Source organism: Protopterus annectens, chromosome 7.part0, assembly GCF_019279795.1.
Source record: "Protopterus annectens isolate FY-2018-M chromosome 7.part0, PAN1.0, whole genome shotgun sequence".
In the NCBI taxonomy this organism is placed as follows: domain Eukaryota; kingdom Metazoa; phylum Chordata; order Ceratodontiformes; family Protopteridae; genus Protopterus; species Protopterus annectens.
This window is the reverse complement of record NC_056739.1, coordinates 99,661,652-99,689,621: the sequence shown is the minus strand read 5'-3', so window position 1 is coordinate 99,689,621 and position 27,970 is coordinate 99,661,652. Positions and strand designations below refer to the sequence as shown.

Genomic DNA, 27,970 nt, shown 5'->3' with positions numbered 1-27,970 from the left:
GAACCCATTTTAGAGCATCCCAGTTGCTGAGCTAACAGTCAATGAACAAATAAATAAACACATCCTGGCAGATATTTTTCAGACATTACATGAACATTATCATGAAACAGAAACTACTGTCTTCCTAGGCAGTAAGGCACAACCAAAATGTATGTACTTTATAGTCTTCCAGCAAGTGCTACGCAAATGCTTCAAAATACTTTATTATTGTACAAGAGGTCTCCCATTACCATATGAAAAGAAAGAAGTAAAAGCCAATCACTTAAAGAAGTGTATGGCCTGATGAATATTGAAGTACACTTAGCAAAACTGATATGCACTGCATCATTGAGTTTTTGTGCTACTTTGACAGGTATGCGGTTAGGTGAGAGTGAACCTATATCTTTTTACTTCTCACTCAGGAACCATAACTGTGTTCTGCAGAGGAGATCAGACAAAATGTCACACTGCGAGTAGTTGTTTGAAAGGGTGACTGGTCCTTGTTGGTGTGTGCAGAAGCAGAAATTGTGATATATTAAGCAGCAGATGATATTACCTAAACATTCATCCTCCACAATGGCATCTAGCAACTCAAAAAGAATAGTATACTTCTGGGAATGAGGGAAGCAAAAAAGAAGGTGTATGCATTAATGCTTCTTTTCTTGGAGTGGATGCATCTGAGGGAAAACAAGTTTGTGACAGAGAAAGATAGTAGGAAATGTATAAATGCCTACCTCTGGAGGCTACATGTTCAAAAAACAAGAGAAGTCATCAATACATAAGATAGGCACAAAGCAAATCTAACAAAAAATAGGAGAATAGAGACAACTGAAACACTTGTAATTACAAGTTTATTCAACAGGCAGGAATATAGGAAGATGGTGTAAGGTATGCAGTTCTTATCTTCTGTCTAAGTCAGTCTTTTGATATGCTTTTATTTGCAGCCCTGGTAGCAGACATATTATGAGACATTACTGACAGAATATTTATAGTGGGCAGCAGGGTTGATACCTTGAAGTGGTGATGGCAAGAAGTCAGTGAACTAGAGGAAGGAATTTGGTTGATTCAAGTGGAATGAAAGGTCTAGCATAACTTAAAAAAATGGGAATAAAGAAGTAGAAGTGTTTGGAGAAGGGGGGTGGAAGTTGGGAAATTTCAAAAAGGAAAATGAGAAACAGCCTTAAGAAAGGAAGCAGGGTACAGTAAACATAAAGGGAATGTATTTCTGTGAGTACCAAGTTTAACTTTGATCACTTTACTGGACCTAATACAAGTAGCATTCCTCTTAACTGTACCAAATTTCTCGTTATTTACCGTTTTTGGGTACAAATAATAGGGTGAAACGAATTCCTGAATAGCCCCTTTAAATCCCGATTTTTTTTTTTTTACATGAGACAATGAGAACAAAAGTGAACAAACATTCATGTAAAAAACTAGATAAACAACCCTGAATATAACTGGATGGCAATTTGCTATTATCAAGTGAATGTCTTCGGAATATGTACCCTACTGAATAAGACACTGTTGCCTGGGACTGAAAGTGCATGGCCCTGGCTTTGTGGGCTGGGCGAGAGCTTTGCATATGTTGAAGAAATCACAACAAACAATGAACCAACAAAACAATTGTGCAGAGTTGGTTGAGCGTAATGTAAATCCATCTCAACAGGGTACTTAAAATAAGTACAATGTTCCACCATGATAAAAAAACAGCAAATTTATTGTAGAGACAATGTTTAGCTTTGAATATGTTTTTTGTAGTGTGTTTAATGAGTTAGTATTTCTTTAAGTGTGACGGCTTAATGTACTTTGTAGTTTGCTTAGCCTTTTTTATTTAAATAGGGGAATGTTGCCTGTAAAAATCACTCTGATGAAGGCCCTGAACAAAGTGATAAGGTTTTTATTGTGTTTCTGCAATAAATTTGCTTTTTTTTTTTTTTTTTTTTAATCAGGAAGGATATTGTACTTATTTTAAGTACCGTACTGAGGTGGATTTACAGTGGCATTGCGTTCGATCATCTACTCTCTAGCTTAATGGTAAGTAAGTAGGAAGGAATAACTTCATTCAGTGCTACCCTAGGGTGAGCAGCAGGGGAAACAGCAGGGTCCAAGTACTAGCAAGTCCTGGCAAAGGATCATATCATGCCTCCAGAAACTACGGTCACAATGCCAGTGGACCGGTCTGGACCTGAAAGTAGATATCCTTAGCTGCTGACTGGATCCCGTGCTTGTTTGGATTGGTAACAGTTTTACAGTGGAAATAACAGAGGTGAAGGTGGTGCCGATAGAAAGGGTTTTCTTGGCAGCAGCGGTGTGCATTTTTCTTATCGGTGTGTGAAGGTAAGCTACAGAGTTAGTAGCCGTCTGCCCTGTTTGGTCAGATGAGGATCATAAACTTGTGAACTAGAAACCAACTATTGTTTTTGCTTGTATAGGAAGTTAGTGTCATCTTTTAACTTATATGTGGTGCTTGAACATGTAAGAGGAAGTATAGCAGTGAAGTGATATGTTCCTCTTTTTGATTGTTGCAAATTCTTGTCTATTTCTAACACTGTAAAAGTGCAGGGTGTTAGCATTTATGTGGAAGGGGAGACAATTTTCTGTGCCTTGCTTGCTGATGTTACTCAGTGTTTTCCAGCCCTTGTTGATATTTAGACACTAAATTAATGTGTGGAAAGTCCAATTAATTAGAACCTGGAAGCGGATGATGGAATTACTGTCTGCCTTCAGAACTCAAAATATTGACTTAAAGGTGTTAGTAGTAGTACCTTTATGAAGACATGGCGTTCAGTCAAAGGGGCAAGTGGCAAATGCAGTTCTTCATAGTTCCTGTAATTACTAGTTGCGTGTTTCTGTATTTATTTTGTACATGAATGTATTCAGTAGTAAAAGGTGTAACATAACTTGCAGACCTTCAGAGAATCTGTGTTATGAGGCTGAGGCTGTTATTTAAAGCTACATATATTTGTTTCTGGTTACAGTCATACAATTAGACAAAGGCAAAAGCTTTTTCCTGTATTGCAGAAAAGTTCAAGGTCTCTGAAACAAATCTATATTCAGACTATATTTTTATTCCTATATTGCCTCTGTGAAATACTGAAAGCAGAAGCTCTTCATTCATGCATACGATCAGCAAAAATACTTTACCATTATATTTTGTGTGGCAGATTTTAAAAAGTAGGGGGGAGGAGCACATACACAAATGCGTATTTAACTGATTATTTACTAAGATGTATGGCTTACCAACCAACTTGCTGTCTTTAGTCTATACATTGCTGCAGCATTTCTGTTCTATCCTGGATACACATTAGAATCGATGATATTCCTTACCAATTATATGTAATAAACCAGGTTGGCACTGGAGGGGTTTTGAATCCCACTCTTGGCAACCGTTGTACTACCCATGTACATATATCTCAGTCTTTCAGAGCAAAAAATCTGGGCAAAACCAAAAGTACTGATGGGACAAAGGCCCAAAAATAGGGACATCTTTTAAATATTGCTTCTTTAAACTCAGATAGTTGCTAGAATAACATGTTTTGCATTATTATGTAGTTGCTGAGGGATATTAAATCTAAAATTCAAATGTCTACCATTCAATCTTCATGTTGGTATCCCATAATTCAACTGGGGTTGGAGGGGTTACGTGATTATGTATACACATTTTATGTTAATCAGTGTCCTGAGTTTTGGCCAGTTGTACCTACTTTTCATTGGCCTTTGCCCAGATTTTTGATGTTTCCAGGATGAGATGTATAACAAGTAGTTGTAATGGTGCTATTAGGACCTGACATTCAGAACAATGAAATGCCAAGTTCAATGTGTCTCTGTACATTGGGTATCTCCTGTTCATTGCTAAGTGTTTAGCTGTGTGTGTACTTTGCACATTTCTGTGCTCCTCACTGTCATCAGACACTCCTCATTACATTATGAAAAGGATAATCATTCTTCATTGCTCTGATTCACTGCTGTTTCTGCATTAGAATACATGATGCACAGCTAGAAATAAAATTTGACCATATGTACCTTTGTGCAACAAGGCTCTCCAGGGAGAAAAAATAAATAGTTCTTATGCAAAATTACAACAGGAAATGTACAATCTTGGTTATCAACCTCATCCATCACCAAACCTTGCTTACTTTACCTGAGAAGTGGAACATATACTTTGCATGCATTTCATTTTGGGGGCTAATAGTTGATGGCAATCTGATTATCTTTTAGGTTTGTTTGTATGAGTGTGTGGCTTGTGTGTGTGTGTGTGTGTGTGTGTGTGTGTGTGTGTGTGTGTGTGTGTGTGTGTGTGTGTGTGTGTGTGTGTGTGTGTGTGTGTGTGTGTGTTGGGGGGGTTGGCAGTGGGCCACTACCTTTGTCCTTTAAAAAATACAAAACATTTAAAGTAGAGGTTTAGATTACCAAAGCACTTTCAGCTTATCTGTCAGTCGGGGATACATTGTGCGGTCTGCCAGATGTGCAAGTCATCTTGTTCTTAATATAATCTAAGACAAAAGTTATTTGGTTAACCTTGTATCTACTTGTATTGCCCAGTATTAACAATGCTACTTTTTCTAAAGTGAAAACTAAGGCTAAATCACAAATAACTTGTTTACTTTAAATGCACAAGAAAACATTGTGTTTGTTAATGCTTACCTTAGTTTCCTTCTCTTCATTCCCTGTTGATGAGTCTGTCCCAACCTGAGCTTGTTCCCGTTGAATCTTCCAGTTTATACTTGGCATTCTGTTGCGAAAAGAACAAATAATTTGGAGTTTTTCCTGGCTCTGCTGGTCATTCAGGCAGTCAGTTACGCTATCTGCGTCTTCATTTTCCACATCACTAGAAGACTGGAGCTGAAGTACTGGAGGTGTAATACTGCAGGTATATTCCTCAGCTTTTTGCTTTACACTAGGAACCTTAGTTTCCTTTTCACTGTTTTGGGTGTCAAGGTAAACATTGGGTTGAGCTGTCTCTTCAGTTGCTCTGACTTTGCCATCATTAAAAAGCTGTTGGTGTGTGTCCTGATCGCTCTGTGCTAATGTCTCCATCACAGTTTTTGGCTTATTGATCATTTGCATCTCATTGTTTGTGAAAGATTGATCGGATGTCTGCTTGTCTAATGCTGCCTTATGGTTGTTGTGTATCCGCAGTTCCTTGTTAGCAGCAGGATTGCTAGGGACTCGTATCTCCATTGCTACTTTGGTGCTACTGTGTCCCAATAACATTTTGTCTTTTGTATTACTTCCATGTGCTTGCTTTTCTCTTTCTGTCCCATCACTGTTGTGTGTCTGAACTTCTGTTCCTGGGAGCTCAAGGAACCACTTTGGAAGTTTCTCAGGTTGTGACGGTTTACCCTCTTTATAGTTGTTCACTGGTTTTCCTCTTCCGCGTTCTGTTCTGGGAGGCCATTTTTCTCCTTGGCTTGGCCTGCTATTAAAAAAGTAAGTATATCTTAGTATTTTACACAGGCATAAGCATGCTACAGTTTTCTAGCTTTCTGCCAAATTCTTAGAATCATAGTTACATAGTAATCAGTCATCAGACTATTTATAGTCTAGCTCAGAGTACCCATCTTCAAGAACTACCTTCTGCCTCAAGGAGGCACACACAAGCTAAGCCTGGGGAGAATTTTAGTGCTCATCCAGTTGTGAAGGTAATCTTCCAAATACTCTGTTGTCTGATAAGCCCTTGTTATTAGCAGCCTTCAAACAGTACGATACAACATTATATGAAGTACTTTTAATAACAGTGTCTGCACATTCTTCAAGAAAGATAACAGAAAGGAACACTCCACTAGGCTATTGTTTGAGTATTTATAGTGCTAAAGGTAATGACATTTGCATTATGCAAGCAGCAGTATCATTTAGCACTGGATGCCTCAGACAGTACTAATAATGATGTGAAACCATACTGTTTTATGCTTACCTATTCCACTGTGTTGCAGAGAAAAAGCTACACAGAAATGTGAGTTTTATCTTGGAAAATGGAACTAGTAGTTCTCAGAAGCTGTAACAGCATGTGGTCCTAGTCTGAAAAAAAACATCCTGTGAAGGAAGACTGGAATATCATTTGAGCTGCAGTCCTGGATGTATCTATTGCTGTTAAATCCACTACATTAAAAAAAAAAACAATGAACGTGCATAAAGATTCACAAGTTCATTAGTGATTACTAGGCTAACAGCTCCAGGGGGACCATTTTAAGCCTATCCAAACTTCCCAAATGTATCTGACAAGTTTTAATATCCTATTGCTATTTTAAGGGGTATATGTAGGCTTGCTCATAGGTGGTCAAGCACTTACAGGCTCTACCTGTCTACTAGAAACATAAGTACCAGACCAGAGGTAAATCTGTGATTTCCCCATCTACAGTGGCTTAGTGTAGGACTCTGCTTCATATGGATGGGAAACATGTTCCAGAGAAGCAGTAGTCTCTGACACACTTACCTGTCTCTCAAACATGTCCCATTTATGTTGCAGACAAGGTACAGGTCCCTAGATCAGGTAATTCTGATGCTATTTAGTTTGTGGATGTGCAGCAGTTCCATCAAAGTGGAATCAGAGGAGGCTTTGTAGGCCAGACATTGATTGCTTCTCAGCAGTCTGTAGGAGACCAAGAACAGGGATAAGGCTTTGAAGTGGTCTGAGTAAGACATGTTGCTTATGCCCTGCATTCTTTTTGTGAGGATCCTCTGCCTTGTCAGGTACATACCAAAAAGAGTGCTGTACTTGGTGATTGGTCTGATGAAGACTGATTACAGAGGAACATTGATATCCTTGTATCTAGATGCCATATAAGTTGTGCAAGATATAATGATTTCCTTAGTACCACAGACACATGATGATTAAAATCCAGGTTACTATCTACATGCATTCCCAAATCACTGACCACTTGGTCTACTCACAGGGATGTATTATCAATGTGTTACTTTCCAGGGAAAGCTTTCGTCCCAAAGGATGCCAATATACATTTCTTGGCATTGAGTTTTACACCATGGCTCTGGCATCAGTTATTAGTCAGGGTCAGGCCTTATTGGACAGTATTTGTTTCCTTGGGGGACTCTATGACTGCATGTAGTTTACAATTGTCGGCAAATTGGTTAGCCAGAGGCACCTGATGTTGACCTAAACTTCAAAGAAGTAGATGCCGAAAATGGATTGGTCCTAAGACCGAACTCTGAGGGACTCCGCTAGTGACTGGCCTCTTTCTGGAGGTAAACTCCCCTATCTTAATTACTTGGGTGCTACTATGAGCCAGCTGGCTATCCAGTTGGTGACATAAGGATTTATATCTAATTTTATGAGTTTGTCTACAATGCCCGAGTGGGGTGTTGTGCCAAGGCAGGCAGTATTTTTGAAAGTTTTGCATGCCACTGTTTATCATTTCCTTGATAATTCTTTCCATGGCTTTCAGACTTATGGGCCTATAGTTACCCGGATGCTCTGATGGCCCACCCTTGTGCAGAAAGATGACAGTTTCAGTCCTCCATTCCCCTGGCTCAAGGCCCGTCTGGAGGCTGTGTATAAATCATCTTTCTAGTGAACCTGATAGGTTATGTTTCATGTTATTAAGGGGGCATTCTGGGATATTATTGGGGCCCATTGATGCAGTATTCTTCGCCTAAGACAGTACATTGAGGAGCTGCTCCATATTGACAGTTGGGAGAGTTATGGTTGAGGGTATTTCCTGAGGAGTGTCTGTGGGGGAGAGGGGTGAAATTGGAGCTAAATTTGCCAGCCTGTAGATTTACTACATCTTCCAGCTCAGTATAGGTGACTGCATTTACAATTAGTTTGGCACATTGTTGTGTATTATGTTTAAGGTTGCAGACATAGCTAAAGAATGCCTAATGCCTACCAAAGTCAAATATGATTAGCCTCCTGAATTGCTTGTTTAGATTGCCAGGGAGTTTTTACCTTGCTGGGCATTGCACTTTCTAATTTTTGTCATGATTTTCTTCCAACTTATTCATGTTGGGATTTTATCAGGGTGGTTTGTGTTTGAGTTTGTCTTGTGCTTATTCCAGTTAGGTACAGTTGTCTCTATGCTACTGTTATCATGATTGTACAGGGTTTCCTGGAACAATTTTACACAGGCAGTGGTGTTCTCAGGGTCTGTGGAGATTTGAAATTCTGGCAGGATATAACTGAATAATAGGAAGTTTGCCTTAGAATAAGTGCTAAAAGTTCTAGGGTTAGTTGGAGTCTCAGTTTTCTTTTCATTTCAAAGTTGACAGCTTTATGGTCTGACCTGACCATTGTGGACATTACACTGGAAAGGATGCAGCATTCTCCCATATTTGTGAGGACCATATCAAGGATGGTAGCACCCCAAGTGGGTGTACAGACTAGCTGGTCCAGGGTGTTTGCATTTACAAAGTCCAATAATCTCTGGGCCTGCATGTTTGGGGTAGTATATAATTCCCAGTTTATAGTGGGGTAGTTATATATACCCATGAATGTGGTGTTGGGCTGAATGGCGAATGTCTCCAGTACATGTAAGCATGTGTTATGGGATTCTTGTGTGATAGAGGGGGACCTTTAGTTTGCAAGGATATGGTATGGGACTTTGACGATGGTAATTTGGATGTGGACAAGCTCAAACACATTATAACGTTTGGCCAGTGTGTTTGCTTTTGATGTAAACTGAGACACCTCAGCCTTTTGTCTTTTCCTGTGCAGTAGCTGGTCTAAAGGTGTGGAAGGCATTATAGCCCTGTACTGCCAGGGTGCTCACCACAATTTTAAATCATGTGTCATTGATTGCGCATATGTCTACATTCATCAGGATGAGGAGAGTTTGCAAGGAGTAGAGTTTCTTGTTTAGACTCCTGACATTGAGCATTAACTCCTTTACATTTTTTGGGTTGCTTTTGCTATGTCAGGAGGGTTATCAGATCGGCAATGCCTAATAAAAGTTACAATAGTGGTGGACAAGGTTTTAACTAATATTTGGAAGCCTAGAGGGGACAGGTGCAGACCATCCCTGGCAAAACAGCATGGTCTGTAAACCACATCCTCCCAACTGCCAAATATTTTACCCCTTTCAAATAACACCAAAAACTTAAACCAATTATTAAAATTAATTATCTTCTGCTCATATTGTGGCATCATCCTTGGAGAAGGCAGAATGCTCAATGCTGTGCTGTTACTGGCCTGGGACCCAGTTTAAGAGCTCCATAATGTCTCTTCTACATTCTAGGGATGTACATCTCAGGTCATGTACAGTCACATGGACAATGGTTAAGTCATACTGGTGTTTGCTGTTCAATGACCTGAGTGCGCACGTGATTTGACAGACTCTAGCCGCTGTTAGGCCACTGACCATGACACCATCCTTACACAGCCTGGTGAGTGGGACATCTGTATGTCTCACAATGAAGTCTCCTATGACCAAAATATTGGGGTGTGTGGTGGTTTGCCTTATGAGCTTAGAAGTTGAGATGATGTGAGATGTGGCTGTATGAGTCATGGCGGGTGTCATTTTAGTAGGGAGCTTTTGAGAATGCTGAGGCTACTTATTGTATGCAAAGTAGGGGAAGACCAGGATTTAGGCTGATTATATTTAAGAGCCTCAGCATACATGGGTCTATATATCCGGTTCATACAATGTGTGGTGGGTCTAGTGTGTGTTTCTGAAAACCTGTTTGGTAAAGTGCTTGTATGTGAGAGCCTTGCCTCCAGTAACATTGTGTAACTATATCCCCTTAAACATCATATCAGTTTGTTTAAGAATTAGATGTCTGTCAGTAATATAAGACAATCGTTTGTAATCTTTATTACATGATCTACAAGGGGATGGTACAAGGGGAGTTTACAGCTGGGTAGCTTGGGTGCTGTAAGAATATAAACTACAAGCAAGACAACACTCCTCAACATGCAAACTAGCTGCTCTTTACGCAACTAAGTACAGATGACATTTTAGAGGTAGTTTTATAGGTAACATTTAAATTCCAAGTGCGTGTGTCAGTACAGAGCACACTGCAAATCTTTACTGCACAATGCAAGCCTGAAGCAAACATGATGCCTTTGTACAGGCTCAGAAAACCAGTAACAAGCAAACAGTGATATGATCAATCGCAATAAGCACACTCAAAGGTTTCCTCAGCACATAATAAGGCCAGGCTACTCTTCACTGTCACAAGAGTGCAGACCTAACCCTTCTAACTTTACATCACTAAAACAGCCTGGAAGTTCAGTAAATATAATCAGCTTAAACAGTAGTCCAAGCTGAAATCACAGGAAATGATTGACTTACAAAGTAACTCAAGCAGCAAATGCTTACATCTGACAGGAATGCAGAATTCAATAGTTTAAAAGTAGTGGCAAAAACAACAGCACTCTAAAGTGATTTAAAGTACACTTTGCTCCTTCTCTCACCAGAAGCTTTCCACTGTTGGCCAAGGCTCTTGCCTCCTCCACAGTGCCTTTTTAGGCAAGGTCTCAAAAACAAAGCTTCTGACATGAAAATATTCAGCACAAACAAAATAAGGGTTATACTGCTGAATGCTAGGAGTTCTTCTTTCCTTGGATGATGTAGCCATTTGTGCAGTCACAGAAACCTGGTTAAAGGCCATAGAAAGTACCCCGGCCTTGCAAGGCTACAATGCCTTCCACACCTTCAGACTGCAAAATGAAAGTGTGGGAATCAAAGGTGGTGGAGTATCTATCTACATTAAACAAAACTAATCCTCCAGACTGGTTAGGCAAGATAATTCTATGGAACTACTCCAAGTTCAGAATACGGTGGGTAAGTCCCTCTTCAAGTCATTTCTAGTTAGAGGTCCCCCTCCATTAACCAAGATGCTCATGTGGCCTATTTGGCTTTACTTGAGTCAATCAATGTATAACCTAACACTGTTGTCATGGAGGATTTTAACTATCCTACCATCAACTGGGAAACCTATACGAGCCCCAACTTACTTGCACAAAAGTTCCTTGACTTTGTTTACTGAAATGCCCTGGAACAAATTGTACAAAATCCTATAAGGGGCTCAAAAATACTTGACCTGGTTCTCACCAACATGAAAGACTGTTGCACTACCATAAGTGTATGACCCTCATTAGTGAAATCTGACTATAAGTCAGCTACTTTTGAAGTAGCACTAACTCCAGAACCCATCACAACAGAATTCAGATTTAAAAAAAATTCACCAAAGCTTCCTATACTCTCCTAGGGGTTGGCATAAATGATTTCCAAGCCCCAATGCCCACAGATGGTCTTGGTAACTATACTGAAGTTTACTGTGATGCCCTGTACCTACACTTATACAAATGTATAGACTTGGCAGTGCCAGATAGGACCAAAGTAAGAATCTCAAGAAAAAACAAGCCACACTGGTGGACATCTTACTGAAATAAACTATACAACAAGCGTAAGAAGCTGTTGTCTAAGAATACCAAAGGGGGGTCCCAGTACTGGAAAAGTACCATCCTAAGCCTAAATAAACAAATAAGACAACTTATAAAATCCTCTAAGGGCAACTTCGAGAAAAATTTAGCAAACACAGCTAAGGATAACCATAAGGCTTTCTTCAGCTACATCCATTGCCTAAAAGGTAGTACCCAGACATGTGCTGAACTAGTGACAAATGATATCACACACACTGATCCTGCAGATATTGCTAACCTACTAGCAGACAGGTTTGGTTGGAATTTCTCCCCTTTATCGCCTCCAAATATATCACAAACCATACCTTCAACAGCTCCCCCACCCTATACATCTAAAGAACAGGTCATCAAAGCTCTGTCTACGGCAAGAAACACAGCATTTATGGGTCCTGATGGCATCCTAGGCTGCATTCTAAACAAACTAAAACAGCAACACTCTTAGGCCCCTTGTTTAACCACAGCCTGACTGCAGGATATGTCCCAGCTGAATGGAAAACTGTGACTGTTATCCCCTCCACAATGGCAGCTTAGCAACAGATCCAGGGAATTATAGACCCATAAGCCTGACTAGCCTAATCTGAAAAGGCCATGGACCTCATAAATAAAGATATAGGTGACCTCCAAACCCTTGAAACAACCCAGTTCGGCTTTGTAAAGGGTTGAACATGCCTATTAATCCTAGTAGAGTTCTTCGAAAATGTGACCAGGGCTATAGGTGAGGGTAAATCTGTGTACGCAGCATATATGGACTTAGCAAAGGCCTTTGACACAATCCCCCATTCAAGCATTATTGACAAACTCAGTCACCTAAATGTCAACCCCTTTGTTGTTAGGTGGGTCGTAAATTGGCTCACTAACAGTACACATGCTATCAAAGTGGGCGACTTCACCTCAAACAGCAGACCTGTCACCAGTGGGATTCCACAAAGCTCAGTACTGGGCCCCCTTTTGTTTGGTATTTACTTCTCAGAATATCAGGCCAAAACAAAGGGGATGTGGCTGACCAAATTTGCTGATGACTGCAAACTTGGTGCAATCTTTGACCTCCCAAATGATGTCAGTGTACTCCAAGAGAGGCTTACACAGACCAACATTGGTGCCAAAGCCATGGACTCAAACTAAATGCTAAAAACTGCATCATCATTCCCTTTGGTAAAAGCAAATCCCTACTATCAAACAACAATACCTTAAGTATGAACGCTGTAATGAGGTATTTGGGCATACAAGTAGACTGTGACCTAAACTTTGATCACCATGTGCCCACTGTAGAAAGAAAGGCATTCTATGTAGCACCTTTGATTAGCAAAGGCATAGCCTCAAGAGAAAAAGAGGTTGTAACCCCCCTATACTCATCCCTTATCAGACCTATAATTGAGGAAAACACCCCCTTTGGTATGTACCATACCAGGCACCTGCAGGAACTGGAGAGACCCCAGAGATTTTTAACTAAGAAGATCTAGGGTCTTCAGCACATGCCTTACACAGACAGACTGAATTTTTTGTCACTGTCGTCAGTAGCATGTAGTCTGCTTATGGGAGACTTGTCCTAGCTTACAGAGTAATCTCTGACCCCAATCTGATGACATTGCTGCACATCTGTACGTCAAATCGGACTAGAATTACCCACTCCAGTGACCTAAATCTGTCCTGCAATTTAAACAGGACATGCTGGAGAGACAAATTCATCTCACAGAGGTTGCCAATTCTCTGGAACAGGCTACCAAGTCATGTTAAGCAGTGCATCTCTATGACTGTGTTCAAAAGAAACCTGCATGAATGGATGAGAAACCACAAATTCTTGCTAGGAATAGCTCCCACATCCCTCTTGGACATGGGCAGTCATTACTGATAATAATCTTAGGTATTGACTATAGACTTTTTCTCTTGAAATATAATGGGTGTAATAGGCTAGGCTTAAAACGACCTTTGGGTCAATAGCCTAGTAACCTCCTATGAACCAATAAGCAAAAGAGTAGCACTAGTCCCAAGCTGCTGCCTGAGAAATAGTATCAACCCAAAATGTTTATGAGTTCAGTAGTCCTGCTGTTGCCTTCTCTTACTAGAAAACCAGACTAAAGCTTACAGCAGTTGGATGCAACAGAAAGCCAAGCTGCACAAAGGCCCCGAAGAGTTTCTCACCAAAACAGCAACCAGACCACTCAGTCAAGTCCCACACACACTATTCTACATCCCACCATGAACAAAGCAAGAGAATTAATCCCAATTTGGATACTTTAATTAGCATGTGAAACACACCTAGAATGTTGAATTCATTATTAAACTTGCTAGGTGCACTTAGAAATTACACTTATATCACTTAACATTCAAAACATTGGAGCTTTGAGAGTGACTGTAGCAGGAGGCACCAGTTAAAGAACTTGCGTCACTTTGACATTGGTTCCCAGCATTTGTTTTTCTGTAGGAGTCTCTCTTTGTTGACTTTCAGTGACCTCTGTTATCCATCCTACCCACATCAGTATAAAAGAATTGGCCTCTCATGTGTCTCCAGTCCTTACAATGAATAAACTACAGCACAGGCTCTATGTACCATTCATACTAGACCCATAAAAATTCAAGAGAACTCACCAAAGCTTGTCCCTGATTACCCCGTTACAAATCTCACACTGTGGTTAGGTGTGTGGAATGCTGCAGTACCCCCACTTGCTAGGACTTCTCTTAAAGGTCCATTTTTATAAAACATGCTCTATGTAAATGTTGGTGGCTATTAAAACACCTACAAATCAAGAGAACAGAGTACTTGGAAGTATACAATTAGAAGATAGAAAATGACCATTTGAAACAGCTATTTTACCGATTTCTGCTACTGTTTGACACGGCTTAGATCATAGTTAATACTGGATTTCATTTTTCCTTTTCCTTCTTCCACTCAAAAGATTTGTCTTATGTTTGTTTCACAAATTCTTCAAGCTATTTTCTTTTTCTGATTCTTGTACCCATTCAGGAAGCTTAATCCATTTATATACACTCTACTTTTAAACAGTGTTATTCAAGTATCCACTATATCCATGGTATCTACTGTAATTTTGTATGGGATACTACAGGTTTTATCCATGTTTCAGAAAGATGATACCTACCATGAACTACCAAAATTCCCTTAAGGGCACACTAGAATCATTGTTGTGTACCCTTCATCTTTCTTCTAGACTGTACATGTTAAGTTCCCTTCATTTCAAGTCAATGATTTTTAGTGCAGACCATATACCACTGCCTCTGTTCTGCTCCACTGAACACTCTGTACAGGCTATGCCCTCCTGATGACATTATATCCAAAAATTTCCTGGACAAAGAGATAACTTCTTGTTTTCTAATGGTGAAGTCCGTTTTATTCTTTCTGCTCTTTGCTGATGTGTCACATTGCTTTCTTATCTTTACATTATTTGTTATACCTTCTCCCAGGACCCTTTCCTGTTTGCTTTAATATTCCCTCCAATCCGATTTGCATTTTCTTCTTTTAAATTAATCATTAAAATCTTAGAGCATTCCTTCTGTCTTGTTAGATAGCTCTAGTTTCAGCCTTTTTACACTCCTTGTATCTCATTGTTATTTTATCACTTTTCCTTTGAACTTTCTGCAGTCTGTAGTAAAGACAATAAAACGGTTACCTTACTACTGGGACCAAAGATTATTTATTTATTTGAATTTGTTTACTTGGGCAATGCACTGATCTCAGATCTTAACCAGCCAATTACAGACTCAGCAGAATGGGAGTAGAGAGTATTAAACAAAACAGCATAAAACTCTGAAGGGGACACAGTTCAAGAGGAGTAATTTTGAACAAAGCTTGTAATACAGTCACATAGCAACATTAAAGGACTGTGTAAAACCAGATGAGGTCACAGCACTACTACTACACTCACTCTTACATATATATATATATATATATATATATATATATATATATATATATATATAATGTGTGTGTGTATATATACAGGCATACACATTATATACAAAATTATTGGGGGGGTGGAAAGATGTTGATTGATAACCATGGGGTGAATGGAATAAGGAGATGAGGAAGAAGGACAGTATTTGTAAGTTAGATGTTGGAGGATACAGTAGTGGAAAAGTATTAAAGTAATATCTTACTTACAGGTGCACATTATATAAGGATTAATACATTTTAATGCAGAGGTGAATGATGGTGTTGTGTGTCTTGCAAGCTTGTATTTGCGTTTAGAATTGTTTAAAATGTATAACTTTAATTCAGTTCAGAATAATGAATAAGAGCTGATACTCTCTTGCCATTATCCTTTCATCTGTGTGGACCCCATTTATACTGACGGTGTCATACTGTCTACATAAATGCTTTGAACACAGTACCACCAGACAAACCACATCACCTCTGTCTGATTTGTTCACTGGCATATTTGGTACAATGTCAAATACCTCGCTAAAACGGCAGCCTCATTTTAATCTAATACCCTCGATACCCAATCAAATAATGGCCAGATTTGTCTACATCATCTTCATATTGTAAATTAATAAATAATAGATCCTAAGGCTCTCCTAACTCCTTCTCTGTTTCTATGCCATATCCTTAAGCTACTGCTCAGACTGTAATGCCTCTGTTCCTCTTAACTCTCTCATTATCTTTTTGCATCACTTACTTTCTAGCTATTATTTTTCTTATTGAAACCAACATTCTATTTTTTTCATGTATTATAACAACCAATGTAATATATTGCACTACCTACATACTTGTTCTGGACAGTATCTACTCAGAGGCTATGTAAATGGCGAGAGTGACTATTATTGTCTATAATATTTTAACTCTAATAGAACTGTCTAGATGTATAGTATATATTGTAATATCTTGTAACATAGTTTATATTCTTTTAACTTATTTGTGTATAGTATTTCTAATGTCATTTGTATTGTACTGGATTATACTGCATTTGTATTGTACTGTACATGGAGCTTTTCTTCCCGGGCCTCTGCTGAAAACGGGTTCTGTAGACCATCCCGTAAACAAATGTCAAATAAATAATACTCTTGTGCCTGTCACTGCACAATCTACAACATAGCTGAAATCATCAATCCCAGTACAAAGTGAATTATTATGGATGACTTCAGCATTAATCTTCTATACTCAAAGAATTTGGATATAGAGGACCTTCTAACAAGCCACAGCTTTACCAGACCACTGAAAGATTTCAGTAGACCCACACTGCTACATCAAATTATCAGCAGTGAATCTGCCATAATTCATAAATTATACTGCTCACGTCTATGAGTGACTACTGCCCCCCATTAAAACTCTTATCAACAAAACACCACCCTTACTAGTAACCTTTATACCAAGACTCAGCAAAATATGAAAAATCTAGAAGGCTTCTCCTCCGGCTATAAGACAAATACTTCCCCAAAGTAACCATCTGATAACACATGGCTAACTAAATAACTTAAATCTCTCTACAGGTTTAGAGATAATATCTAAAAAAACTGGAATATTAACCCCAATGCAATAACCCAAAATTAATTTATAATAGCTGGATACCTGGCCAAAAAAGCAACTAGATGGCACAAGGATAACTCATGAATATCTGCTTAACAACATAACAGGCCGTACCTCTCCTAAAGACCTCTTGCGAAAAGATGCAGTTAAAACACAGTCAGGCCATATTTCCCCACAGACATCTTGAAAGAATGTTCCAGTCTTTTTTACAGCATTTCTACTACACCTGACTCTCTTCCACCCAGCAAAATCACTTCTCACTTCTTGCCACTGTATCTTAAAAAATATCCACCAAAGATATAATCAAGGAGTTTTAAAAAAGTTCCTAATGCCCCCTCCACTGGACTGGTGGCTTCTACCCCATTTTTCTTTTACCCCTCTGTAGAGATCACATTCTGCATCCTCTATAATATATATATATATATATATATATATATATATATATATATATATATATCGGTACTGATCCCTGAAGGAACTTTTGACCGAAGCACAAACAGCTGGGCATACTTCTGTGAAAGTGCTGTTTACCGAAAAAGCACTTTCGCGGAAGTATGCCTGCAGCTAGAGGGAGTTGTGGGGGAATGACTGTTGCGGAGATCGTAGTGCGGTGCAGATAAGGGAAGATTCCCTTTTCCTCACTGTAGTGTGATCTCAGAGTGAGAATATTAAAGTAGGAGGTGTGGGGGGTGCAGGGGGGGCTTGCCCCCTGCATAAAAGTAGATTTTTGTTTTAACACACTAACGAAAGCACTATTTTGGTGAAAGCGCTTTCATTAAAGTGTGTTTGGTGATTGTGGATTCAGACTATTGAACTTTCATTCAATAGCCCTAGATCTATATATATATATATATATTTATATATACAAAACTTATACATTACCAATAGCGGTTTGTCCTCCTAATGGAAAATAGCTGGGGTTACTCTAATACCCCAAATCACTAACCCTAGCATAGCCAATGACTGAAGACCCATCTCCATTTCCCTCACCCTGGGTAAGATACTCACAGATGTCTGTGGCTGACCAAGTTTGCAGATGATTGCAAGCTGGCCACTGTCTTAAATTCCCCTAGTGATGTTAACATCCTTCAAGAGGGCCTTACCCAAACAAATGACTGGTGCCAGAAGCTTAGCCTCAAACTGATTGCCAAGAAATGCATCATTACCCCTTTAGGGAAAATGTCATCCCCACTAATTATCACATTAATAACAATGTACTAAGCATGCAATCAGTCATGAGGGACTTGGGCACACAGGTTGATAGCAACCTGACTTTTGACCACCACATTGCCTCAGTTGTACGGAAGGCTTTCTATAAGGCCCACCTCATAAATAAGGGTATTTCATCCAGGAACAAGGAGGTCATAACATTCCTGTACTTCTCCCTTATCAGACCATTATTGAGTACAATACCCCCTTCAGCATGTACCTTGACAAGCACATGCAGCAGTTGGAGAGACCACAGAGGTTCCTGACCAGGAAAATCCAGGGTCTCAAACACCTATCCTATACAGATAGGCTAAAAGCCCTGTCCCTCTACTCAGTCTCATACAGATTGCTCAGAGGTGACCTGTGTCTGGCATATAAGGCCATTTCAGACCCAGCCTTGATGGAGTTGCTACATATCCATAAGACAAACTCCACTTATGCAACCCGCACGCAAGGCCTTAACCTGGTCTGTGACATTAATAGAACTTTTTGACAGGATAGATTTGTATCCCAAAGATTCTCCCATCTGTGGAATAGACTCCCTTTCCATGTCAAGCAGAGTACCTCTCTAGCCCTTTTAAAGAGGAACCTGGATGACTGAATAGGAAACAGAAAATATACACCTCGGATCTCACCTGTGTCCTTGCTGGATAGGGGGAAACAGGTGCTGACTTTGATGGAACATGGGCGAAATTCTTGGCTAGGCTTATAAGGGCCTCCGGGCCAGTAGCCTAGTATCATCCTATGAACCTATAAAAAAGTAATTTGCAACTAATTAGTCTATCACTTTTAAAATTACAGAATCTTGTCAAACTACAAACATGTATTCTGGCCTAGAGGAAGCACGGTGACTGCTCTCTATACCCTAACAGAGGACAATCTACAAAACAGGGATAAAGCAATTCTTACTGGGGCCATCGTTATTGTCCCAGCCAAAACATTCAGCAAAGTTGATCATACCCTCATGTGGTTCAAAGACTTCCTCACCAACAGAGAGTTTACAGTGCAAATTGGAGCCACCACCTCACCTATAGCACTATCAGCAGAGGGATTCCTCAAGAGTTTGTATTGTCCAACATGGTTTTCTCCCATTTATTAATAAATTCCCATTATGCCTCCACTAGTTGCCAGTTGTTTTTTATGTAGACAATATGGTTGTCTAGAGACAAGGGCTGACATCTAGTGTCATTAAAAAAAAACTAGAGCAAGATCTCTTAGATCTTATCAGTTGGCTCAGCCAATATAAACTCATCCTCAACATAAAAAAGACCAAAATAATGCTTGGGAACACACACAATGTCAGTAGATTTTGTACTTCCTGGGCCATCTCTGACACTAAAGGTGAACAATTAGAAGCTAACTTAGAGATATTTAGGAATATGGTCACACCCAACACTTAATTGGCAGAATCATATTCTACATACTAACGCATAAGTTAAACTCCTCTTCTGGGCAAAGAAAATCTCCAACTTTCTATCCCCCAAATGCAGAACCACCATTGGTAAAGGACTCAGATTAATATGGATTACCAGTTGTTACTTCAGCCTCAAAAAAAAAAAAAAAGAATTTCACTATTCTTCAAACACCTGCTGGTTCAAAACGCTTTTAACAAAACAGGAACAAAGCTGCACCACATTACAAAATGAGAAATGGATGTCCATCCCAGAAAGAAATATACTTTTATTATGAACCCAGATCTTTAAGTTGATTCATTCAAAATCATTCACATACTTTGCAAACAGACTTTCACAAAGGTCTGTGAGCTATCCCAATCCTGCAGATACCATACTTAACTTGTGCCAAATATGTCTTGTCAGTCCGTGGCCCCGAAATCTGGGGAACCATCCATGAATAAATAACATTTCTATTGTCCTTCAATACATTCAGGCATAATCTTAGCAAATATCTCTTCTTCCTAAAAGGGACAATCATATGACTATAACAGCCTCTATCTTCATCCTTAGAGCTTACTGCCAGTCTCAGAATTTGCCTCCTCTGATTCCATCCCTTTCATCCCTACCCATTCAGATAGTCTTTCCATTAATCCTCCTCTATTTCCTCTCTCTTCACTTTCTCTCTAACCTCTGCTGAAGCTCACTGTAATTTCTTCACACCCGAATAATTCTTCTTCATACAGAACCTATTTCAGCTTTTCAGCTCTTTGCCACATTCTTACTTATTATTATGTACAGTGTGAAAGAATAATGCATGTAGTTGGCTTACATACTTTGTTTTTACTGCTCTTTGACTTTATAGTTTGCCTTTCTTTTAAGCTACATCTATAATCCCCAGGCTGAGCTTGAAAATGGTCATAAGTGCACCACTCTAGTAAACAAACAAACAAGCACATAAATACGTAAATAAATAAATGTTTTCTTCAGCAGGAACTGCATTATATTCTCTTACAACCTAAGGCAGATTAACACACTGATTGTTTACAGCCACTTGGATTGCACAGTGGTGCAGTGGTAACATTGTCGCTTCACAGCAAGAGGTTCTCCGGTTTGATATTCGGCTGGGGTACCTTCTGTGCGGAGTCTGTATTTCCTCCCTGCATTTGTGTGGGTTTCCTCCGGGTGCTCCGGTTTCCTCCTACGTTACAAAGATATGCATCTGGAGCATTTCTCCTTGGGCCTGAAGTGGATTGTGTGTGGGTACACTGGGACACAGCCTCGGCAGACGTTACAGCACTGAGATGGCCGCACCCATGGAAGATGTGCAGGCATCCTAATCACACACTCATCCATGCAAGCTGCAAGGTCTTGGCTAGAGGTGGGTGTGCTGTGTGATTGTGAGTGATGCCCTCTATCAAATGTGGGACTGACATGAACACCATGCCATTGGGGATGCCCTCTCCTGACCATATGCACTTCCATACTAGATGTTGCTATGGAAATGGTGGCACTGCATGGCTTGACCTAGGTCTTCCACATTCATAGCAGCCACTTGCACTAGAGCCAGAGGTAGATTGGCTATGTGACATGTGTCTGGCATGCATCCAGTGAACAAAGGAGGACCTAAGTAGTGCCAGCAGGCAAAGGAAGATGTCACAAATGTCACACATATGGAATGTGTACTCCTGTAGCTCCTCACACACATACCCTGCAATACACAGATTATCTCTGCAAAGATCAAGGTATTGCTAGCCCAAACCTCTATGATGGCCCTGCACATTCACTGGGTTGTAGACATTCACATAACTAGTCTTAAAGAGGGGTCAGTAGCTATGGTATCTACAGCCACAAGTACGCACATACATATGGTCATCCCCATGCACTACAAAGCTTGATACAGACATTGACAGCTGTAGCCTAGAGGGAGATGAATTTCCCCAAATATGTCTCTTGGCACCCACCTGTCCATCTTGTGGACTCCGTATACTCTGTGTGATGTTCCCCAGGCACAGAGGCCATGTCCACATCCTGGCTAGGAGATCTAGTATGCACATTCCCTGTACCCATCACTGACACCATGCTTCTGGTTGGTGCCAACTGTTTACTGCCATCATTGTCTTAGTCAGACTTGTCTCTACATCAGGCAGTGGAATGTCCACAGTGGTGGAGATGGATAGTAAATCACCAGTGAAGACACCAAAGCACAAGACCCAGGATAAGTACTACCCATCACCTCTATGCTATTCCAAGTGTAGTAATAATATGTGCATTGAACAGTGTCACTTCTGAGAAAGATAACCTTACCTTTGGCCTACCCTTTTCTAAAGATCCCAATACTAGTTGTTTTAGCTCTGTTACTATCTTCGCTTCTTCTAGTAAAGTTGGTTTAGACTTTGATTTCCATTTTCTAGTAATTGCTTTTTTGGCAGCCACCATAATTAGACTCAGCAAGGCCTTACTATGGCTAAGCAATTCTGATCCTGTATCATAGCTCAAAAAAAAAATAATTTCCTTAGTTACAAAAATTTGCTTACCCAGTATCTCCAACAGAGCAGTCTACTGGGAATCTTTAAAATCTGCCAACTCATTGCACTCCCAGAAAATATGTTCCCCGTTATCTCTTTCTTCCCAATCACACCTAAAACATTTTCTGTCTACCTGAGAAAAAAATTATTTGGAGTATACTTGGGTATAAAATACCAATGTAAACACTTCCAAAGAAAGCTACTAAATGTTTCTTCTTCCTATCATTTTCAACAAGCCTCTACCTCTCTAATAGGAGGACTAGTATTTGACACTGCTGTGGCTTATCACTTGCGCTCACATGATAGGGTAGGACAAGAGGCTATTGCCTGTGGAGAGGATCTTTTGGCACCTGTTAGAGAAGTTTTGGGGGGGCTAATAAATAGAGGGCTTTTTCATCGCCCTTGGACCCCTGCTGATTTGCATACTATGTCTAAAAGTTTTCCAAATATTAGAAAAGATCCCTTAAGGTTTAAGGAGAAATTAAAAAGTATAATAAAATGTTACAACTCTAGTTTGATAGATTTAAACCAGCTGCTTTGGGTAGTTACTTCAGATGAAATACGAAAACAGTTACTTGAGAAGGATGAAAAAAGCAGACTTTATTCTTACATTTTAGAAGCTGCTACCTGGAGTTCAGTGCACACCTTTGCAAAGCACTGTCATTTACCTCTCTACTCTAAATCCAGGGCAGGCTTTGCCACTGCAGTTCTGCAAGGCCTCATAGCCGCTCCTAATGCTATATTAGCTCCAGCCTCCCAACCATAGCTTTGGGATTCAACCCAAGTGTAATGACTGCAACAGTGAAACACAAAGAACATAGTACAGTTGTGTACACTTACCATAAATGTAGATGTTCGAGTGTATTCACTGTTGCAGTCCAGGTTACCCACCCACCATCCCCCATATCTTTGCTGGAACTTATCTGCACTTCTCTAATCTATACAACCTATGTGGTGCATTTGCTTGTAGATGAAGGTATAATATATTTTGGTGCACATCGCAAAGTATGTTTTCCAACTTGTTCAGCTGCATGCAATAAATCCTGAATTTCTTTGTTTTCTGCACATTCAGAATTTATCAACATTTTCTGTTTAAGCAGTGACATAACAAATTGCTAATATTTGAACATATGAAACTGACAATTTAAAGCCCTTATAGCCAAGGTAGCAGAAGGGTAAATCTTTTTTCCCCATCTGTCCAATGCCCTAGAATCCCTGTCTGAGGGGGTAGGGTTTTTTGCAGCGGAAGCCTTGACCCCTTTGGGACCCTGAGAGATAGTTTCTGGGTCAGCAGCAGGGTTTTTGAAAAGGAATTTATGAGAGTCAGGAACCCTGTAGTACCTGTCCGGCTTAACAGGAGCTGGAGGTAAGGAGTCAGGGGTCAGACTGGACTCTGAAAAGGGTAGGCCTTTGTCCAGCATCTCAGTTAAGTATTGCAAAATCTGAGGAATATTTGGTATAGCTGTGTCAATTCCTTGTGCCTGGTTCCAAGCACAGAATCTCTTCCATTTTCCAGCATAAGATTTTCTGGTATTAGGCCTTCTGGCCTCCAAAATAACATCCATCACAGCTTTAGTGAGAGGCGCGTTTTGTATGACTACATTATCCGCCATGCTGCCAGATTTAAGGTCTTTAGCTGGCTGTGCAGGATCTGATTGTTTTGCTGGGATAGTAGATAAGGTATTTGAGGCAAGGTTCAAGCCGGGCATTGAGACAAGTTCCTTAGGATTGGATACCAGTACTGGCGGGGCCAGTCTGGAGCAATCAGTATCATCTTTGGCTTCTCTTGTCTGACCTTTGAGTAACTTGGGGAGGAGAGGCAGTGGAGGAAAGGCATATACTGCTAAGCTTTTCCAGCTGAAAGATAGGGCGTCCACTTTCCATGCTTGTTTGTGATAAGTCCTTGTACAGAATCTTTTTAGTTGGTAGTTGTGAGGAGAGGCAAATAGATCTATCTCCGGGCATCCCCATTTCCTTGGTATCATGCTGAAGACTTGTGGATCCAATTTCCACTCGTAGGGATCCATGAGGTTTCTTAGTTTGTCTGCCAGAGTATTTATCTTTCCTGGCAGGAATTGTGCCAGCAGATGTACTTGGTAAGTCAATGCTGTGTCCCACAAAGTTATTGCTATTCTGCAAAGGGGGTAAGAATGAGTGCCTCTCTGCTTGTTTATATACCACATGACCGTGGTGTTGTCTGTCTTTATCAATAGTTGTCCCGGATGAAGTAGGTCCTTGAAGGCTGTCAGGGCATTCTGAACAGCTAGCATCTCTTTTTGATTGATATGTAGATGCATTTGATTTGTGGGCCATGTGCCTTGAATACACCTTCCTGCCATGTGGGCCCCCCAAGTATAATCTGATGCATCCATTGTTAATGGCTGCCTGGCTGGGGTAAAGTGAATGGCTGCCCCTTGTTCTGGTGACAAGCCTTCGCCCACCATCAAAACTCCTGTTGCAAGCAGGGAATGAGGGTAATTTGAGCATATGAAACTGACAATTTAAAGCCCTTATAGCTCAGGTAGCAGAAGTGTAAACCTGTTTTCCCCATCTGTCCAATGCCCTAGAATCCCTGTCTGAGGGGGTAGGGGTTTTTTTTCAGCAGAAGCCTTGACCCCTTTGGGACCCTGAGAGATAGTTTCTGGGTCAGCAGCAGGGTTTTTGAAAAGGAATTTATGAGAGTCAGGAACCCTGTAGTACCTGTCCGGCTTAACAGGAGCTGGAGGTAAGAAGTCAGGGGTCAGACTGCACTCTGAAAATACATCATCTACAATGTCTAACACAGGTGGAATAGCTAGGGGCCTGTGTTGTGGTAGTAAAAGGAAGTCTCTGAGCCTTTTCTTAGATTCTGAACAATCTTGGCTTTCCCAGTGAAAATGCTCCCTCGTGGTATGCAAGGTTTTCCCAAAAGAGTAATCCTCAGTAGGAGAGGCTGAAGGGATAGATTCTTCAACATCAGAATCCTTATAGGGAGGAAGAGAGTATTCCTGATCAGAAGAGGAATCAGATGAAATGGAAACCTGATCTGAAGATTCATATTCTGTCTCTTGCCTAGGCCTTTTATCAGGAGGGGGATGGGAACCCCTGATCAAAGTAATTAAGTCTTCGGCCATTTTGAGCATCTGTTTTTTGGGCATGGAGGCCTGTCCATGAGGCTGTTGTACTTGTTTCTTTGTCTTTAAAGGTGCTTTAGTCTTCGCCTTTGAAGCTGAAGTCGTTTTAATGTATAATTGAGTAGGTCTGAAAACACCCTCAGAAGCCGATGCCTGCTCAGTGGCTCCGGAACCATCTGAGGGAATAGTCTCCGAAGGTCCAATACCTTGAGCTTCCAGTGGCCTAGTCGACTCCACGTGGGAGTCGGTAGCGGCCTGCGTGTCTAAAGTAGCAGGCGTCAGGGGCTGCGAAGGCACCTTACTGAGAACCGGCAAACCGGCGACTGGCTTAGAAGAAGCCTCATCGTCGGTTTTGGACCTCGGATGCCTGTACTTTTCTTTTTCTTTGCATTTCTTGTGAATTGCAGTAGTCAGATGGCTATTCGACGACATTGTATAATTAAATCTTCTGCCAAAATAGTGTAATGCAAAATCGTACTGACGCTTAATAGTCCGTTGGTTAAATCTAGCACAAAACCGGCAACTAGCAACGTCGGGGTCAGGGCCTAGGCAAGGAATACAGTAAGAATGAAAGTCCTTATGAGGTATTTGCTTCCCACAAAAAATACAGTTATTAACTTTTTCTGACATTGGTCTGGAGCAAGAAAAAAGTTTCCCCAACTGGGTACTTAGCTTTTAATGAAGACTTCGGATCTGAAATTCGAACACGAAAATCTCAGGAGTCGGCCGACCGGCACTTGCGAACTGCTTATGCTTCGGGCACTGCGCAGCAAGAAAGGCTGAAGAAAATGGCGGCGGCTGCATCTTTTATACCTCTGGCGCACTGACGTCAGGGAAGAGGCGACAGCAACTGACACCGGACCAAGACTTTGGAATTCAGGCCGACTGAGGGTAGCCTGCCAGCAGGATAACCCAAGTGTAATGACAGCAACAGTGAAACACGAAGAACATCAGCATTGTTAAATGAAATTACTGCAGTGTGTCAGTTTAGGACAGATTGCTCTAGGATACAGGCATGTAAGCAAAATAAAGGGAAAGCCCCTGCAGATTATTTGAGTCATCTTAATGCAGTGTTTGCTAGAAATTCAGGAATACCAGATCCAGAAAAACAAGCTAAGTCAGCTATTGCAGCTGCTTTTGTGCAGGGTCTGCAAGGCCCTGTACAAAATCAAATAAAGCCAATGCTTATAGACTGACAGGGAAAGGACTTGGTGTCCTTAAGTGCTGCAAATCACCATACTGAACATGTCAGAATTATAAATCAGAAATAAATCTTGATCCTTTGCTGCCAATAGATAGTGCAGTTGTGTAAAATCTTACCATAATGGTAGATGTCCTTGCCTTCACCACTGCAGTATTCATAACTTATGGGTACCCTGCTGTGAAGCCCATCATCTAGCCAGTCTATCAAAGCACAGTATTGTTTTATGATATGATGAATGTCATCTAAACACTCCTCATGTAGCGTACGGCATAAAGGTAACATTCAGGTGTACCATCCTCAGAACTGATTGCCCCAGTAGGAACAGAACTCCAAGGAAAACCAAGGAGAACCTGCACATCCCAGAAGAAAAAAAAAACTAAGGGGATGGAGCAGGGGAGTGAATACTGCAGTGGTGAAGACATACAAGGACATCTGCCGTTATGGTAAGATTTTACACAACTGTACTATGTCCTTACATTCACTGCTGCAGTATTCATAACTTATGTGAGAGTGCCAAAGCTCAAGAAGAAACTTGGGAGGAGGAGGAAGCAGCAGTAGAGCCCTCTAAGAAGCCATGAAGAATGGCATTAGCAAAACAAGCTCTGACCCTGGAGATACTATTCAACTTGTAATGTTTAGTAAAAGTATGCACAGAAGTCTAAGCTGCTTCAAGAAAAGAATTAGTGTCTGAGCCCTTGAAAAAAGTACTAGAAGAAGCCACAGCTCTAGAAGCATGAGCCTTTACAGAAGAAGGAAGGCTCTCACCATGAAAAATGTTAACAAAAAGAAATAGCCTTTGAAATCTAAGTAGAAATAGTTTGCTTGGAAATAGCCAATCCTAAAGACCTGGGATGAAAGGAAACAACTAATCATATTTTTTGATAGCTTTAGTCTTAGCCAAATAAAATCTGAGCTGTCCATACACATCTAAGGTATGCAGCACCCTCTCACTGTCAGATTGCTGAGGTGGGAAAAAAGTAGGCAAATTAATAGACTGATTAAGTGACAACTCATTAACTACCTTGGGCATAAAAGAAAGATTTGTACACAAGGAAACCCTGTCCTCATGTAATATAAAAAAGGCGGACAAGACATAACAGCTTGTAACTCAGACACCCATCTGGAAAGAGCTAACAAAAGAACTGTCTTCCAAGAACAATGTTGCAAGGAAGCTGAAACAGCAGACTCAAAAGGAGCCTGAGTCAATTCCTCCATAAAGAAACTAAGATCCCAGGGAGGAGGAACATGCTTTCTGGGAGGTCTAATATTAAGGATGCCTTAAAAAAAATTGCTTAGCCTTAAATCTGGAAGCTAACGGGAGAGTTAAAGGCAGACAAGCAAAAAGAGCTGATAAGTGGGCCTTAATAGAAGAATAAGCCAAACCAGCATTGAGCAACTCATACAAATAAGAGAGAACCAAAGGAACATACACAGTAAGTGGGTCCAGGCCACGAGAATGACACCAAATAGAAAACCTCTTCCATTCAGATAAGTAGGATTTCCTAGTAGTACGTTTCCTGGCCTCCTGCAGGACATGCAGCATGTCCTCAGAAAAAAAGGTGTCTATGAGAGATCAAAACCCTATCACCCACAGTGTCAGTTGAAACATGGACAGGTGGGGATGGATGAGAGATCCCATGTCTTGTATGAGTAAGTCCACCCTGTGAGGTATCTGACATGGCTTAGTGGC

The 27,970-nt window shown here is 40.5% G+C and overlaps 1 protein-coding gene across 1 annotated transcript in view; it reads right to left on the bottom strand.

The window, feature by feature from the left end:
• LOC122806257 (FYVE, RhoGEF and PH domain-containing protein 2-like) overlaps positions 1-27,970 on the bottom strand; it is a 773,316-nt gene that overhangs the window by 397,103 nt on the left and 348,243 nt on the right. The window contains exon 2 of the mRNA XM_044076527.1: positions 4,624-5,398. Coding sequence (XP_043932462.1) covers positions 4,624-5,398 — 775 coding nt within the window. The remainder of the gene's footprint in view (positions 1-4,623; positions 5,399-27,970) is intronic.